This window comes from Protopterus annectens, chromosome 4.part0, assembly GCF_019279795.1.
Source record: "Protopterus annectens isolate FY-2018-M chromosome 4.part0, PAN1.0, whole genome shotgun sequence".
NCBI lineage: Eukaryota > Metazoa > Chordata > Ceratodontiformes > Protopteridae > Protopterus > Protopterus annectens.
The window spans coordinates 635,900,890-635,917,552 of NC_056733.1; the positions used below are offsets into that span (position 1 = coordinate 635,900,890).

The 16,663-nt window shown below is 36.0% G+C and overlaps 1 protein-coding gene across 8 annotated transcripts in view; it reads left to right on the top strand.

Moving 5' to 3' along the window:
- Positions 1 to 16,663, top strand: part of CLIP1 (CAP-Gly domain containing linker protein 1) — a 4,646,656-nt gene that overhangs the window by 3,214,703 nt on the left and 1,415,290 nt on the right. For all 8 annotated transcript variants that reach the window (XM_044068589.1, XM_044068590.1, XM_044068592.1 and 5 more), the window contains one exon: positions 11,152 to 15,498. In XM_044068589.1, coding sequence (XP_043924524.1) covers positions 11,152 to 15,498 — 4,347 coding nt within the window. The remainder of the gene's footprint in view (positions 1 to 11,151; positions 15,499 to 16,663) is intronic.

Here is a 16,663-nt window from a genome sequence, read left to right on the forward strand (position 1 = left end):
TATGTACTTACCATAACTTGGCATCTGTGATGTCCATCTTCATTCTCATCACCTTCCCTCCCAGCCATCTCCAGACCGTGTCACTCCTAGAGGGATCTTTGTATGATTTTGGAACCCTCATGTTCCTGGTTTGAGCCTCAGTCTTTTTCTTGTGTCAGTTCTGTCTCTATTACACAGTGGACAGTAAGGCAGCAAACTCAGTCTGAGGAATTGGGGATGGAATAGAGCATTATGGGTAGAGGGAGGAGCTCAAGATTTCGATCCAAAGTCTTATATATGCGGCCGAGTCAGATCCGAGGATCAGATCCTAGACCCATTCTTGTGGAAGAATGAAAATGGACAACACAGATGCCAAGTTATGATAAGTATATATTTTGTTATTTAAGCTGTCCCTGACTGGTGTTAGTATTGTGTTCATTGTTTTGGGAAAGAGAAATGATTTTAAGGTTAGTCCTAGATATTTCTCTTCTGTTAAGGCTGGTAAACATCAGACATTTTTGCCAATTATATGTATGCAATGATTTTTTGGAAACTTTTGCGGAGTTCCAAAAATCATGATTCTCGATTTTAGAGTATTATGAGAAGTATATTGTGTGGGGCGGCCACGGTGGTGCAGTGGTTAGCATTACCACCTCACAGCAAGAGGTTCTCCAGTTCAATCCTCAGCTGGGGTGCCTTCTGCGTGGAGTCTGCATGCCCTCCCTGTGGTCTCGTGGGTTTCCTCCGGGGGCTCTGGTTTCCTCCCACATCCCAAAGACATGCTGTAGGTGGATTTGACACTCTAAATTGGCCCTAAGAATGAGTGCGTGCATGTGTGTGCCTTCTGTGGAAGGTTGGGCGCTGGGCTGGCAACTCAACACTGTAAAACTCCACTGCCATTCATGAGCGGACAGGTGATCCGCTGTGGCGACACCTAACCGGGAAAAGCCAAAAGAAGAAGAAGAATGAGAAGTATATTGTGTGTCCAGTTGTACTAACACAAAACAAGCAGTGTATTTTCCTACTTTTGCAATTTCCTGCATTTGACAAATGATTGCTTTTCATATAAAAACCCAGAGGTAGACTGTCATTGAAAGGCAAGTTTGGCAATTACTGCAACCATATAAAATATATATTTATATGTGTATGTGTATATTTGCATGCATATAATGTGTACACACACTGATGCAAAGAATATATGAAGCAGTTCCCTTTGCATGACCTGACTAGTCTGGTTTAATTAACTGGTAAACTGGTCTGGTGATGTTTTTCTTCATTTTTTTTCCCTATCAGTTTAAAAAAATGCTCATTGTATTGTAACCGGTTAGTTTTTTCATAATTGTTAATAATGTTAGAGCTGTAAATTTATTAGTCTATAATGATTTATGACTGGTTACATTATGGCTTTTATCTTCAGCTTATAAATGTCATGTGAAGTATTTATTGTTAGTATGCGTATAATTGCGTAGCTTTCCTGTTTGCCAAAACTGGCAACTTTTGGTTTAGTTATTCTGATTTCTTTTGTGAAAACAATAGGTTACCTTAGCTGAAGTCTCTGAAAAGGGAAGTTATAATAAATGTTCTTAATAATTTTTGATTGTCTAGTAATTTATCAGTTTTGAGTTTTTGTTTGCTGAAACCATTGTTTAACACATGCCTTTTTAGATGAATGGGTAAATTATGGCATGTTGAGTGCAATGACTGCCGACTTGAATCCCTTTATGGCTCATTCCCTTTATATGTAGACCAAACCACAGCATTTTGAAGGCCATGGTTTTGAAAAGGTATTAGTCATCTACCTCACCTCTTTATAAGCCAGGTAAGTAGGCTGCAGATCTCTTGAGGAGCTCTTTTGCAAATGTTGTTCCTTCCTCCCTAAACCAGCCCTATACTGGAATTTCTATAAATAATTAATGCTAATGACTCTTGACATCTTTTTAAAATAACCGAGTCTGTGTCTTATTAGAAAGCTCCTGTCTAAATTTAAAGGTTCAGGTTTCAAATTCTTTGCCCTGATCCCACTACATTAATCAGGCTGGCAACATGCCACATTGCCATCCCTGTTAACTACACAGAATTATCATGGGAGACTGTAGTACTGTAGGAGGAAGCATTTCTAATAGCTCTAAGTAAAGGTGGAACTTTATTGGGAACCAACTGTTAAAGTTCTGCAACAGTAGTGTATACCTTGGCACAAGTAATAAAAAGGGCAGCACTCCCCCCCCCCCCCTTGACTCTGACAACTTTGGATTGAGGTCTTAATTCTGCTCTTGCAGCAGTTATCTATTTACATTCATGAGGGGCTTAACAGTGGGGCGTTGATTTGTCCTTGTTTCTTGATTTAATCATCACCAACAGCCATAAATACTTCTTAATTAGGCTGGCAGTATTTGATCTCTGTAACAGCATCCTCATTTCGTTTATCTATTTAAAAAGAAAACTCTCATCTAGTTTACTAGCCATCTTAAAATGAGAAAAAAATTAAACAGAAAAAAAGTAAAATGGCTGTTTGTACAGCTGTAGTGAGTTCTTATCATGTAGATGAGTACCACGTGGATTAGTCCTGGGATGCATGTACTTGTGCCTGTTTTTGCACAGTAGTGTTTTAGCAGTTGCCTAGGGCGGCCATGGTGGTGCAGTGGTTAGCGTTGCCGCCTCACAGCAAGAGGTTCTCCAGTTCGATCCTCGGCTGGGGTGCCTTTTGTGTGGAGTCTGCATGTCCTCCCTGTGGTTCCGTGGGTTTCCTCTGGGTGCTCCGGTTTCCTCCCACATCCCAAAGACATGCTGTAGATGAATTGGACACTCTAAATTGGCCATAGGCATGAGTGTGTGCCTGTTTCTTCTGTAGAAGGTTGGGCGCCGGGCTGGCAACTCAACACCGTAAAACTCGACTGCCAATCATGAGCAGACAGGTGATACTCTGTGGCGACTCCTAACTGGGAAAAGCCGAAAGAAGTGTTTTAGCAGTTGCCTAGTATGCTGATGTTCATTAATATTAACAAGGCCTCTTTGACTTACTAGTGCAAGATTAAATATGTCCTTATCTGCAGCAACCATCATCTCTCCACCTGCTCATCTAACTTTCACTTCTAAAGCTTGCACCATAATTCATTGTGTAAATAGCATTTATTATTTAGATATTGTAGTTGATGGAGCTTATTTCTATTTAAGTAATAATAAAAACAAATGCCAGTAAGTAAATAGGTTGTTTTTTTTATGGTATGGACTCTCCCTAATGATGTCCTTCTGTAACCTAGGAAGCTAGGACTACAGTGGTCCCCTGATTGAAATTCTAGTAACCAGTCTTCGGTGTACTAAGCCCTGTGTCTCTGCACTTGTCCAAAGCTATGGGAATCTCTCCCCTCTTATCCCAAAGAAATCACCTTGTGCCCATTGTTTTGTACCTAGTTGAAAGCCTACCTTTTAAGCCATTTTAAATGCAAATATTGCCATTCTGGAAACGTAGCATAACACCTTCATTTATATATGTTTACATCATTTTCTGGCATATAATGGTAACTTGCAGTATGATGGTACTTCACCTCTTATGGTCACCTACTGTAACATTCAACCTTTGGCTCACCCATGCCACTCATCCTCCTTTTCACTTCGCCCCCCCCCCCATATATAAAACTACTTTTGGGGCATATATGTGTGTTTGTATACATAAATATGCACTATACATATCGGTACAGTAACCTGCTCTTCTTAAATGTGTTATTGGAACTGTCTTGTATTTCCTGCTTAAATTTATTCAACTGTGACTATCTTTACTTCATTGTAATATATTGTGTACTGTTGTTCTTACAGTTTTGTACTTCCTGACTGAGACTCAAATTTTTCCTTTGAGATCAGAGCTCTGCTGCTTGTAAACAAACTCAAATAAATAAATGCACACACATGTATACACAGATTTTAGCATGTGCTTATTGGTTGTGTTGCAAGAGAGTGAAATACTGGACTAGGTTTTTCTTGTTCATTAGTTTCTTCTATCCAGCTTGAGGTGTAAACTTGTGGTATAATTTTCGCATGGTAATGTACTTGTTACAAGCCTGTCGACAGATAAGATTCCCAAAATGTAAAATATGCTAAATTTACCCTGTTCCAGGAAGAGAGAGTCACTGAAGACTGGATTAGGATTTAACTGTATAGCATGTAAGTGCAAGCTCAAGTATCCTTCAATGGTTTCCTTGTAAGTGTTATATCTTTGCATTTGGATTGCTTCCTATGTAATTTCATCCCTGTTAACTTTGGTATAAGCATTCCATCTTCCCTATGAAGAGTCATCATCTCACACCTGGTATTCCTTAGATGCTTGATATGAGACTTGTGTTACATAAGTACATTATAGAGGTTATTCAGTACATTTCTTGTTGCATCAGGAGACTTTGCATCTTGCTGCAACTTTACAGTTTTGTCTTCACATACCACTTTACCAGTATTGTTCATAAGTGTTCTACAACAAGCAACACTCTAGTTTTTAACTTTGCCTTTTAATCCTGAGCATTTGTTTTGTACTTCTAAAATAACATGAATCACTTGTCAGTGTGAGTTTTCTTAAGTTATTTTTTTTATTCTTTTTTCTCCCCTCCTTTCACTCTGACAAGTGCCCCATGTCCTTCTCTAGGTCTGCTGGCCACTCCAGTCGATCCCGGTCCAGTGCCCTTGGTGGGTGGGTGGGTGGGTCATTGCTGTCCTCCTTCAGGTCGGGTTTTTTTAATCCTATCTTATGATCTACCCCTGTCCCCCCATCCCTGCCCCATGACAGAAAACCAGCCTGGTTTATTCTACCACTTTAATGGAGTAAGGGAGTCTTTCCTTACAGTGTGGGGATAACTGATAGTGGGTATGTCTCTGTTGTTACAGCAGCCTAGAACTATAAAATTCTAAAAGGAATCTCCCAGTGGAGATAGAAAGGATGGGTCATGTAAATAGCAGCTATGGCGATTCCTTCTGCCTTAACTTAGTAATAAAAGAGAAAAGTGGGAGTTTTAAGACATTCCACACAAATTTAAACATACATGAGAAGTGTACCTTAAGTGTTGTTGTTTTTTCGTTTTGCTTGCCCCCCCCCCCCCCCCCCTTTGCAAGGTGCCTGTGAGAGGAGTAGGTTTATAGGTCAGTATCCAGCTAGCTGAACTTTCAGACACATTTTAAGTCTAGCTAATTTCCCTCAAAGGTGAGAAGCAAACCTTGTACCTTGCGTCTGTGGAGCAACACCTTTACCATTAACCAAATCTATTGTTCAAGACTCAAAGCTATAGAAAGCCCTAAAGTGTGAGAACAATTTTTCATCAAAAGGGAAGAAGAGAAAAACATGCTTTTATTTAAATTCTGCTTAAATATTTTAATTTGCACTTATAATGACCTGTGTGGTGATACGTTTTTGTACTTCTCTGCTTTTTTTGTCCATGTTTTAGCCAGTAAAAGTGATCTGTTTGCATTTTTTTCATTTATTCTGGGACACTAGTCTTGTAGCTTCATTTGCAGTTTTGGGAAGATTGTGCATTTCTGCAAGATTTTAACATTGTTTATATATTATACTGCATGTATATTTCCATAAGTAGAATTACATGTAAAAAAAAAGCTTTTGTATTTTTAACCCAGTCTGGAGCCTCAGTCTTGTAGCTTCCTTCACAGCTGTTGCAGGACTGTGATCTGCTGCCCAATTTGAGCCTCATTTAGTCATTTATTACAGCATTATTAGTAAATTTGTGCATAGCCTGTTTCATTAGTCTGTGGTAGGTTCAGTACTTTTTATAGTTGTATGTGCCTGCTTCAAGTTGCATTCCAGTGCCTTTCTGTTTATTTTGTTACTTTTTTTGAAAAGCTTCTGAAATTCTAAACATAGGAAAGAGCTCCAGATGAAAAAAGACAGTCTCTCTAGCTTCTGCCCGTATGGTAATCTGAGTCCCTCCCTCTCCTCTTTTATTGCTATATAGTCTGCTGTGTAATGTATTTGAAGTACTTTTCCACCCATTGTTATCCACATTAATCCATAATACTAAGTGCTCACCCAGCAGATCATTATTGCACTTGAGTGTAAACCTCCCTTACTGCAAATGGTCTCCTGTTCATTTTCCCAGAGCTCCCCATCTGTTTAGTGCCCAAACCACACACTGAAGTTGTCCTGAGTTAATCCTGCTCCATCCTTGGCAGGTAAAAGATTTGTTGAATTGTTCAGAAATATACTCAAATGTTGAGTGCTACTGTTTTATTTTTGCTGTATTTGTTGATTTTGCCTTTAAATCATTCTAAAGGTTCCTAATACATGATATTATTTTGTCAAGGTAGTTTAAGTTGTTTTGTTTTAGCATTGTACTTGCAAGCAATCTTTCTTGGTATTTTTACATCCGGAGATTAGCAGTGCCCTGTACAGACACAAACACCCACAAAGTAAATTTTATCTGTAAAACTACCTTAGAACTGAAACCTGTAACTTAGTGTGGCTAAAGCAAAGCTATTGCACGGAGACAAGCTTGGAGCAGCTAGTTTGCACATTTAACAGCATTACTATCAAATCTTAGCACAGTCTAACATAGTGTAGTGCCAAACTCCAGAGACCACCCAAACAGACCTCTATATAACCCAGTCCACAACCCACAGTTGCCCAACCAAACGCAGGTCTGGACAAGAAAGATATGCAATTTACAAATGTCTCCATAGCCAACAATTATCTCATGATCACAGCCATTTAATCCTTAAAGAAACAAACACAGTATGCAGGAGATGCACATACACAATTTCACTGTAGGCAAAAAACCTCACATACAAATAAGGTTGTCAAAAACACACGTTACACGTAGCACAGACCAACTTATGCTGAGGCACTAAAAAGTGATCTTCTCAAACCTTAAAGACCTCCTAAACCTATAAACAGCAACGTGTATCCTTGGCAGTCTCTAAAACACTCACCAAAAACACCAAACACCATACATACATTTGCACCCAGTGGAGTCCCAGGAGCAAAAACCGTAAGGCAAGCACACACATTACCTAGGACTTTTGTCATAGGGGACTCTATTTTACAACACACAGATACTCCACTCACCAGACTGAACAAGAGAAGATAATGGTTATTTACTTGTCTGCAGCTAGGATGTCAGGTCAATACCTCCCACTTCAAAAAATGCACATGGAGATTAACTGGTTAAATAAATTGTCCGTATATATTGTGGGCCAGATTCATGAACGCCTACACTTAGTGCTGCTATTGTATGCATGTCATGCACATGATAGCACCTCTGTTTGTTATTCATTAAACAGCTTTGTACTTAGTGCAGAGCGTCAAAACAAAGGTAAGTGGCAGAATACGATAATGAAGCCATAAGTAGCTGAATTACATGTTCCAAGTAATGAAGTACAACATGCAGTTATTTTGCACTTCTTTACTGTTCCTTCACTGCAGTGTGTAAAACAAATATGTAATGTGTTCCCTAGTAGCAATTTATGAGCTTAGCAAGGGGGAAACGGCACTGGGATATAATCACATTCAGGAACTTCCCGTTGAAAGTTAATTTGCATTCCTTTTTCTTCTATTATTGTTACAATATATTTACCTGTTTGTTTTGGTACTGATTATTTGACTAACTTGATAAGTTATGAAGAGCACAAGTCATTTTCAGGTGTTTCATTATTAGAAAGAGAACCATGTTTGATTGATGTACTTTGCAAAGAAAAATGTTTGAAATGAGAATTTCTTTTAACATTTTTCACCAAAACATAGAACTGAATACTCTACTCTAAAATGAAAAGGGGATTTTCATCGTAATATGATAAAAATAAATTGTTGAACTGATGTAAATTCAGCACACTTCTCTGTTCTTGAAGGATGGTGGAAAATATATTAATTAGCTTTATCTCACAGTCCATGTAATGCTATTTTCAAACTGTAATTTTGTATGCCTTAACACACTGCAGTGGACTTATGGTTACCTGATTAATATGCAGTACTCATGGCAATAACTTGAAAGTGGCATTTCTTGTTTACTATTAGAAGCACTCTTATGCTGTTTCACCTGAGTGAACATTTCAGTAATGACTACCAAGTTAAGTTGCTATCAGTGACTTTGTATTTAATACTGCTCTGGTGGTTGTTAGCCAAGTATAAACCTATTAACCTAAGAAAGCTGTCTATAAAAGTGCCCCCTAGAGCAAACAAATATGTTTTTTTGGCGTATGTACAAGCCAGAACAAAAATCTGTAGTTAGGTTTTATTTGTTCGTTATTTACCTGTAAATATCTCAACAGTCATAACATGCAATTGCTCATTTTGTGGATGTGGAACCCAAGAAGAAAGGCCTCATATAGACACAAGGAGGAAATGGAGACATAAAATAAATGCTCTAGGCTTGTGAGATTTTTGTAGTCTTTTGACATGTTTCTAACATTTTACTGCATTATCCAAATCATGCGTTCTTACTTTCAGCACTTGGTTGTTTTCTTATGTTTTAATGTCTGCTTTAATACCTTAAAAGACTCACTTAATTTTACCGTTATTGTTTTGGGTGTGTATCCCACCGTTTAAACATTCCTGTTTTCGGTGTATATTACATCCTTTTTAATTGTGCCCATTGTTTTACACCTGGTTTAAACCACTTTTTTGCACGTGTTCAGTTTCATTACTTAATCTTCATTTTAGTTTGAACAAAGGCAGAAAAAAAATTGCATAAATTGACACATTGTACGGAGCAGCCATCACATTGAATCCTGTCACATTTTTGAATTTACCTTTTTAATTTAGTTGTATCAAGCTATTTTGCATAATTTGCCTCTCATAACTGTAATGTAATTACTTGCTTCATGTTGGGCATGGTTGTGCTGCATTTTTTGAAAATTAATTTTGAAATTTTTACAAAACTGATATTTCTTTTGCATTGTTAACACAAAATTACAATGCATAATGCAGATGTAATGCTGCAAAAATGTTTTTATTAGATATCTTAAATTATTGGTTATCGTTTTTATTTGTAATCTACTTCACTGTTCTGCTACTCCATCATTTAATACATATTTTCCATGTTATTTTTTTACTTTTATTTACTAGGGTAGAGCACTGATCAAGACTGACCAGTAGCAGTCTCAGCCAGAGTTAGAAAGTGGTAATGACAAGAAGTACATGTTAAGTAAGAGACCGTATATGTATACATACATATATATATATATATATATATATATATATATATATACAGTAAATGTGTACAAAAAGCATCGTGATACAGGAAGTGTATGTATACATTTACAAAAAACAGGAAAAGTTGTTGCTTTGAGTGTGTTGAAATATGTAATTACATTTACAACAAAGAAGTGAAGTATTGCAGTATCTGTGTTAAAACAACAAATTTTAGGAAGGGAGGAAAGGGTGAAGGGACCAGATGTATAGTATGAGAGGAGTTGTAGTTGAGTTTATTCACAGAATGCACAGTTAATAGAAAAGGTAGAGAGTGATTAGAAGACAGTGTGTATTAGGTGATTATATATTGGGGAACATATAGACATACCAGTGAGTGAAACAGTAAGCTGAGGAATGGTGAGAAAAGGATTAAAATCACATGTATTTACAAGCTAAGTTAATTAGTCCTGTGTTAGAGCATTTGTATGTATGTTGTTCTCTTAGGTACTGTTTAAAATGAGGAATGGATTTTTGTGTAGTCTGTAACTTCAGTAAGGTAGTGAGGCATTGATTTCCATAGCTTGGGAGCAAGTACATAGAGGTTATGGTCAGTAGAATGCAGCTTAGTGGAGGGGGATTTAAAAGTGTAAGAACTTCTCTGGCCTGGCTTCTAAGACTGTAATTGGAGTTAGGAGATATGTCCTAAGGTGAAATGGGATAGGGGTGTCTTCTTGTATGAGTTTGAATAGAAGAAACGGCGACATGTTCCTTCTACAGGGAAACAGTATTTAGTGATAAATACATTGATTTGTATCAGTAAGCTTGAGGAATGCAGCATCTTTCTGGTCAAGAGGGCTTTTCCCAAGCATATCCCTTACACTTTTTTTTTTTTTTTTTTTTTTTATTAATGATTGACTTCCTGTGTTCACTGAAAATTGATGTCTGTTTTCATGATTGCCACTTTTAGGCAGTAGGGTAGTATAATACATTGTACATTGTTCCATGTAGGTGAAACAACTTAGCGGTGCTTTGGTCTTCCTCCTTTGTTCCATCATTTGTAGTTATAACCTGAATTGAAAATTGTAATACATTTGCTTGTAGTAGCATTTCTTTTCCCCTAACTCACCACAAAGCTTTCATTAAGAAATCTGTACCAATGTGTAGTCATATTTCTAATGTTTTATGTTAAGGCAGCCCCCCCCCCAACTGTTATTGGTATGTGTCAATTTATGCAATTTTTATATGCATAAGCATTGTTTATACTTTATCCAGACTGTCTTCAAATGTCTGCTTTAACCTCTTATTTCTTTGTTTTCTTTTTCATGCTTAGTTTCTTTAGTTTCTAACCACTGACCTATTACCCAGAAGAGTGACTGACTTTAAGTCAGAGGGTTTCATGTCTTAAAATAAACTGTCAGAAGAGGAAAATGCTTTAAAATAAAAAAAATGATTTTCTAGTTTTACAGTTGTCTAAATTAGAATCAAAATAATTTTACAAGAAGAGTTGTTAAAAATGTTTCAGTACTCTGGATTCCTTACAGAAATTTAGTATGTTAAAGTAGAAAGAAGAACTTGAGACCAGAGTCCAAGATATAAATCAGGATAAGGGAATTCTTCTGGCTGCTGAAAAAGAAAGGTTTAAATCAAGAAGTTGAAATAACAAATGGAAAAACAAGGACTTAAGGGTGATAAAATGCAGTTTAAATACTCAGCCATAAAAACTCCATAAAAGTGAAAATAGTCATTGTTGAATATGTACATACAAACTCAGAATAAAGAGCTGGAGGTTTTCTCTAAGACACTTCTGCAAAGAGAAATGATGCTATTGTTAATAATCTTCATTAGTATTTTAATGAATCAATGAATTATTAGAAGAAGCTAATTAAAAAATTCATTAGTGCATAAAAGTAAGTATTAGATCTTCAAACTATCAATGCATTTCTGTGTAAGACAAAAAAGATATTTTACAGAATAAATGCAACATGTTGTTAGACATTAAAACTGGTTGAAAGAAAAACAGAAGAAATAATTATTTAAAGAGTATTGTTTTTGAAAAACAGGATTTATCCACTGAAAAGGATGAGCTGCAAAGTAATATTAGCGACCTACTGTTAGAAATGGAAATACTTAGAAAAGAAAATGAAGAAAAGAACAAACATCTTCAGATAATCTTTAGTGAAAAACTGAGCTTGAGTACTAATCGGGATGACCTGAAGCATAAAATAGATGAACTTTTGTTGGAAGTAGACACACTTAAGCAAGAAAAAGAAGAAAATAACACACATCTTCAGATGGTTATTACTGAAAAGCGTAGCTTGGCTACTGAAAGGGATGACTTGCTAAACAATGTCAGTGAGCTAATGCAGGAAATAGAAGTAATTAAAAGAGAAAAAGAGGAGGCATTTGCCTCATTTAAGAAGACTGTTAGTGAAAAGCAAAAATTGACAATTGAAATGGACAGCTTACTGCACAACATCAGTGAGCTGACGTTCAAAGTGGAAACAGCTGAAAAAAACATAGAGGAACTTACTACACATCTGCAGATGGCTGTTAATGAAAGACAGAACTTGGCTTCTGAAAGAGATGAGCTGCAAATAAGTAATAATGATTTGCTTCTAACATTGGAAAGTCTTAAAAGTGAAAATGAAGAAAGAAGTATGTGCCTCAGTATGAGTAGTAATGAAAAACGAAGCCTGATATTGGAAAAGGAGGACTTGCAACATAATATCAGCAAACTGTGTTTAGAGATTGAATCATTGAAAAGGGAGAAGGAAGAATTGAATGTGCATTTGCAAACAGTTATTAGGGAAAGACAGGATTTGATTGCTGAAAAAGATACCTTACATTACAATAACAGTGAACTGCTAATAACAATGGAAGCATGTAAGAGAGAAAAAGATGAAATGAGCTCTCTTGTGCAGACCACTACTGGAGAAAAAGATAATTTAATTGTTGAAAGGGACAGCCTGGTAAACAGTAATATTGAACTACATACAACTCTGGAAACAGTTAAGAAAGAACAAGAAGAAACAACTAATCAATTGCAGATCACTGTTAGTGAAAAGCAGAACTTGATTATTGAGAGGAACACCTTGCAGCACAGTAATCACGAACTATTAACAACAGTAGAAGCACTTAAAAGAGAAAAAGATGAATTAAATGCACATTTGCAGATTATGGTAAATGAAAAGCAACGCTTAACTGTTGAAATGGACACCCTGCAGCACATTAATGGTGAGCTGCTGTCAACAGTAGAAACACTGAAAAGACAGAAGGAAGACATGGAAGAACATTTGCAGATGATTCTTAATGACAAGCAGGCAATTGTTATGGCAAAAGATGTCTTGCAACAGGAGAACAGTGAGCTGCTATTAAAATTAGAAATGCTTAACAGAGAGAAGGAAAAAGTGAGTACAGATTTACTTATGCTCATTGGTGAAAAACAGAGCTTGATAATTGAAAGGAATGAGTTGCAAAATAGCAGTAGTAGCCTACTGCTGGAATTAGAAAAGGTAAAAAAAGAAAAGGATGACATTAACAAACAGTTGCAGAGTTTTATTAATGAAAAACAAAATGTAATTCTTGAAAGAGACAATTTGCAGAGTGTTAACAGTGAGTTGTTGGTAACACAAGAAAATCTAAAACAAGAGAAAGAAAAAATGAATATAGATTTGCAGATCATTGTAACTGATAAACACAATTTGGTCATGGAAAGAGATTGCTTGCAGCACAGTAACAGTGAGCTGCTGTTAGCAATAGAAACCTGTAAAAAAGATAAAGAAGACATGAATAAACATTTGCAGATAGTCAGTGATGAAAAACAGAGTTTAATCATAGAAAGAAATAGCTTACAGCACAGTAACAGTTCTTTGCTGTTGGAATTAGAAGCAGTTAAAAAAGACAAAGAAGAAGAAAACTTGATTTTGCAAAAGACTGTCATTGAAAAACAGACTCTGACCACAGAAAGAGATGATTTGCAGCTCAGCAATAATAAACTGCAGTCAACACTGGAAGCATTTAAAAGGGAGAAAGAGGAACTGAGTGCAAATTTGCAGATTGTTCTTGCTGAGAAGCAGAATTTGATTATGGAAAAGGATGGCTTGTGCTACAATGAACGTGAGCTGATGTTAAAACTGGAAACAGTTAAAAATGAAAATGATACAATTAATATTCAGCTGCAGGAGATGCTAGTTGAAAATCATACCTTGATCATTGAAAAGGATAATCTTCAATGCATTAATAGTGCGCATTTGTTAGAAATACAAACAATTAAAAAAGAAAGTGAGTTACTGAATACCCATCTTCAGGAAGTTATTAAGGAAAATCAGTGTTTGACTACTGACAAAGACACTCTTCAAGACAAATGTAACACTGTCACAAAAGAGCTTCAGAAGTCACTTAAAGACCTAGAAGAACTGAAGTCCTCTAAAGCTGAGCTGTCAAAATTAGTTAGTGATAGTAAATCCAACATGGATGCAACAGCTGCTGATCACATTTGTCTGCTACAAGAGAAGGAAGCATTTGTGTCTTCTAACAGGAGGCTTCTTTCAGAAAAAGAGGAACTTTTAAAGGAGAAAGCAGAAACCACTGAATTACTTAAAAAAGTTTCTGAAGAAGCAAAACTCAGTAACCAGAAACACAGTTTAGAAATAGAGAGTCTGAAAGCAGAGAAATATTCTGCTTATCAGAAAGAACAAGAGCTTGAGGTGAAATGTAAATGTTTGTTAGAAGAAAAAGAAAATGCAGAAGCTAAAATATCTGAGCTGTGTTTTGACAGGGAAGCATTTTTAAAAGAAATTCAGGAACTTAAATTGCAGCAGGAACAGGATGAATCTAAAAAGGCAAAATTAACAGAAGAGATCAGCCATCTTGGAGACAGAGCAAAGACACTTTCAGAAGAGTTAGTCCAGTCAAAAAAAGAAAATGAAGAATTGCATTGTTCTTTATCAAGACTCTCAAAACATGTGGAAGAAATTCAGCACAGCAAAGAAACTGTAGAGTCAAAGCATTTTATTGTTCTGAAAGAAATGGGGGAACTTAAGCTTACCCTTGATAAATACTGCAATGATACAGAGATACTTGGACAGAAAAACAATGAACTAGAAAACCTGTGCAAACAGTTAAATGAGAATGCTAAACATCAAGAAGAAACTCTCATTCAGGAGAGAAGTCATCTTGCAGATAGCGTAAAGACCCTTTCAGAAGAACTTGTCCAAGCTAAAAAAGAAAATAAAGAACTCATTGCTTCTGTATCAGATCTGTCAAAACATTTGAAAGAAGTTCAGAGCAGCAAGGAAGCTATAGAGTCTAAGCATTCTGCTGTTGTGAAAGAGACAGGAGAGGTAAAACTTGCCCTTGACAGATGCTGCTCTGATATGGAAGCACTACAATACCAAAAAACAGACTTAGAAAAACAATACAAACAGGCAAAAGAGGAGGCCAAACTTGTGCAAGAAAAACTGCTTCAAGAAAGTAGTCAACTTGCAGGTAGTGTTAAGACCCTTTCAGAAGAACTTCTCCATTCAAAAAAAGAAAATGAAGAATTGTGTGCTTCTCTGTCAAGCCTCTCAAAACGTTTAGAGGAACTTCAAAGGGGAAAAGAAGCTACAGAGTCTGAGCATTTTGCTGTTCTGAAAGAGGTGGAGGAGTTGAAGCTTCAGCTTAATAAATGCCACTCTGACATACAAGTACTTGAACAACAAAAAGCAGTAGTAGAAAAGAGTTTAGGTGATGAACTTAAACTTATTCAAGAAAAACTTCTTCAGGAAAGTAATATTGCTAAAAATGATAAAGAACATCTTCTTTTGGAATGCACTAATTATAAAAATAAGTTAAGCCTTTTACAGAAAGATAATGATGCACTTGCTGTTCAAAATAATGAATTGCTAACTGAGCAGAAGCACCTGCTTTGTGAAAAAGAAGTAACTGAATCTGAACAGAAGAAACTCATTCAAGAGAAGGAGATCCTACTGAGTGAGAAAGCCCAACTAGTGTCTAAGATTGAAAATCTTGCAAGAGAGAAAACTGATCTAGAAAAGTCAAAAGCAGAGCTGCAGGATGCACACCAGAGCCTTTCTCTGATGGTGGAAGATCTTCATAGTAAACAAACATTGGCAGTCTTGGTTCACACAAAACTTCTTGATGAAAAAAAAGAACTTTTAGCTGACCACCAAAAAATCATTTTAGAAAAAGACGACATTCTTAAAGAGAGTGAACAGTTAGTTGCACATTCTAAAAAGCTATCTGAAGAAGCTGCCCAGTCTGCTAAAGTTAATGAAGCCATTTCAGTCTGTTTGCAGGAGCTGCGGGATGAAAACAAGCTCTTGCAGAAGGATAAAGATATAATTGCTGAAAAGCTGAAGGAGCATGAGGTTTTGTTGACCGAGTTCCTTTTGAAAAAAAATGAGGTACTGAAAAATGTTGATTGAGCAACAGTATAGGTGCACTAACACTGAACACTACCTGGTGTTTCCAACACTGATTGCATGAATAGCACTTATCACACAGTATGTGCATTTTTTAATATTTTGCTGACTGTTTCATCAGGTAGTCTTATTCTAATTCAGACGTAATTATATTTTGCTAACATTTCTATTTTTTTACAATCACTTTTAATTTAGTAACATCAACTAACATTAAAACTGTGGATAATAAAGAAGTGGCTAGTTCAGATTTAATAGATATATATTCAAAAGTATTTCAAAATTAAAACTCTTTAGTGTTGGCTGGATGTTCAACTCTTAGGATTATTTTTTTCATGGTGTTTCTTCTCATTTTTAGAGCTGACTTCTGTTGCCAAATCTTAAGTGCTTCTTTTTTATCCACAGTTACTTTCACATTCACTGCCAGCAGTTCAAATTTTCAATCTTAATTTTCACTTACTTGTGTTTTTTTGGTAACTAGGTGTATGCTCAAAAAATTTCATTTGTATTTCAGAGCATTTCATTGGCAAAAAACATGTAGCAAAACAGATGTACAGTGAATGCTTAGCTTCTGATAATAGAATTTTGTAATACAGAATTGTTTTAGTGAATGGGCTAATTCCTCTATTTTATTAGATTTTATAATGTAGTGAAAATGCCCATTTAATTGTGTTCATTGCTGTTAATAGTGATGAATAAGAAGTGTTACTCTATGTTCACATTTCAGAATTTTTGATATATCATATCTGTATGTGAAAAAGATGGCTGCCACATTTTTTTAAATTTTATTTAAAGGAGCATTAAACTGTAAAATCTATTTCCTTTAGTTTAAAATATTGTTGCCAGACATTGTCAGATATGTGGTATTCGCAGTTTGGGGAAATCTCAAGGAATTTTCTTTTTGTGGCCTAAAGTGTAATTCTTGGAACCATCCTTTCAAGTTTTTTTATTTTTTTTTTGGGGGGGGGGGGGGGGTCAGGAATAATTTTGGCAAAAAATGACCAGACTACAAGTTATCTTGTATCTATATTAACAACAAAAAACACATTGTCATATTTGATATATTTGTGCAAGAGATGGACACGGGGCTTGTTAAAGGTTATCAAATATATCTTGTTGTGCAGCATTTATATAGGTATGCTAATATTTT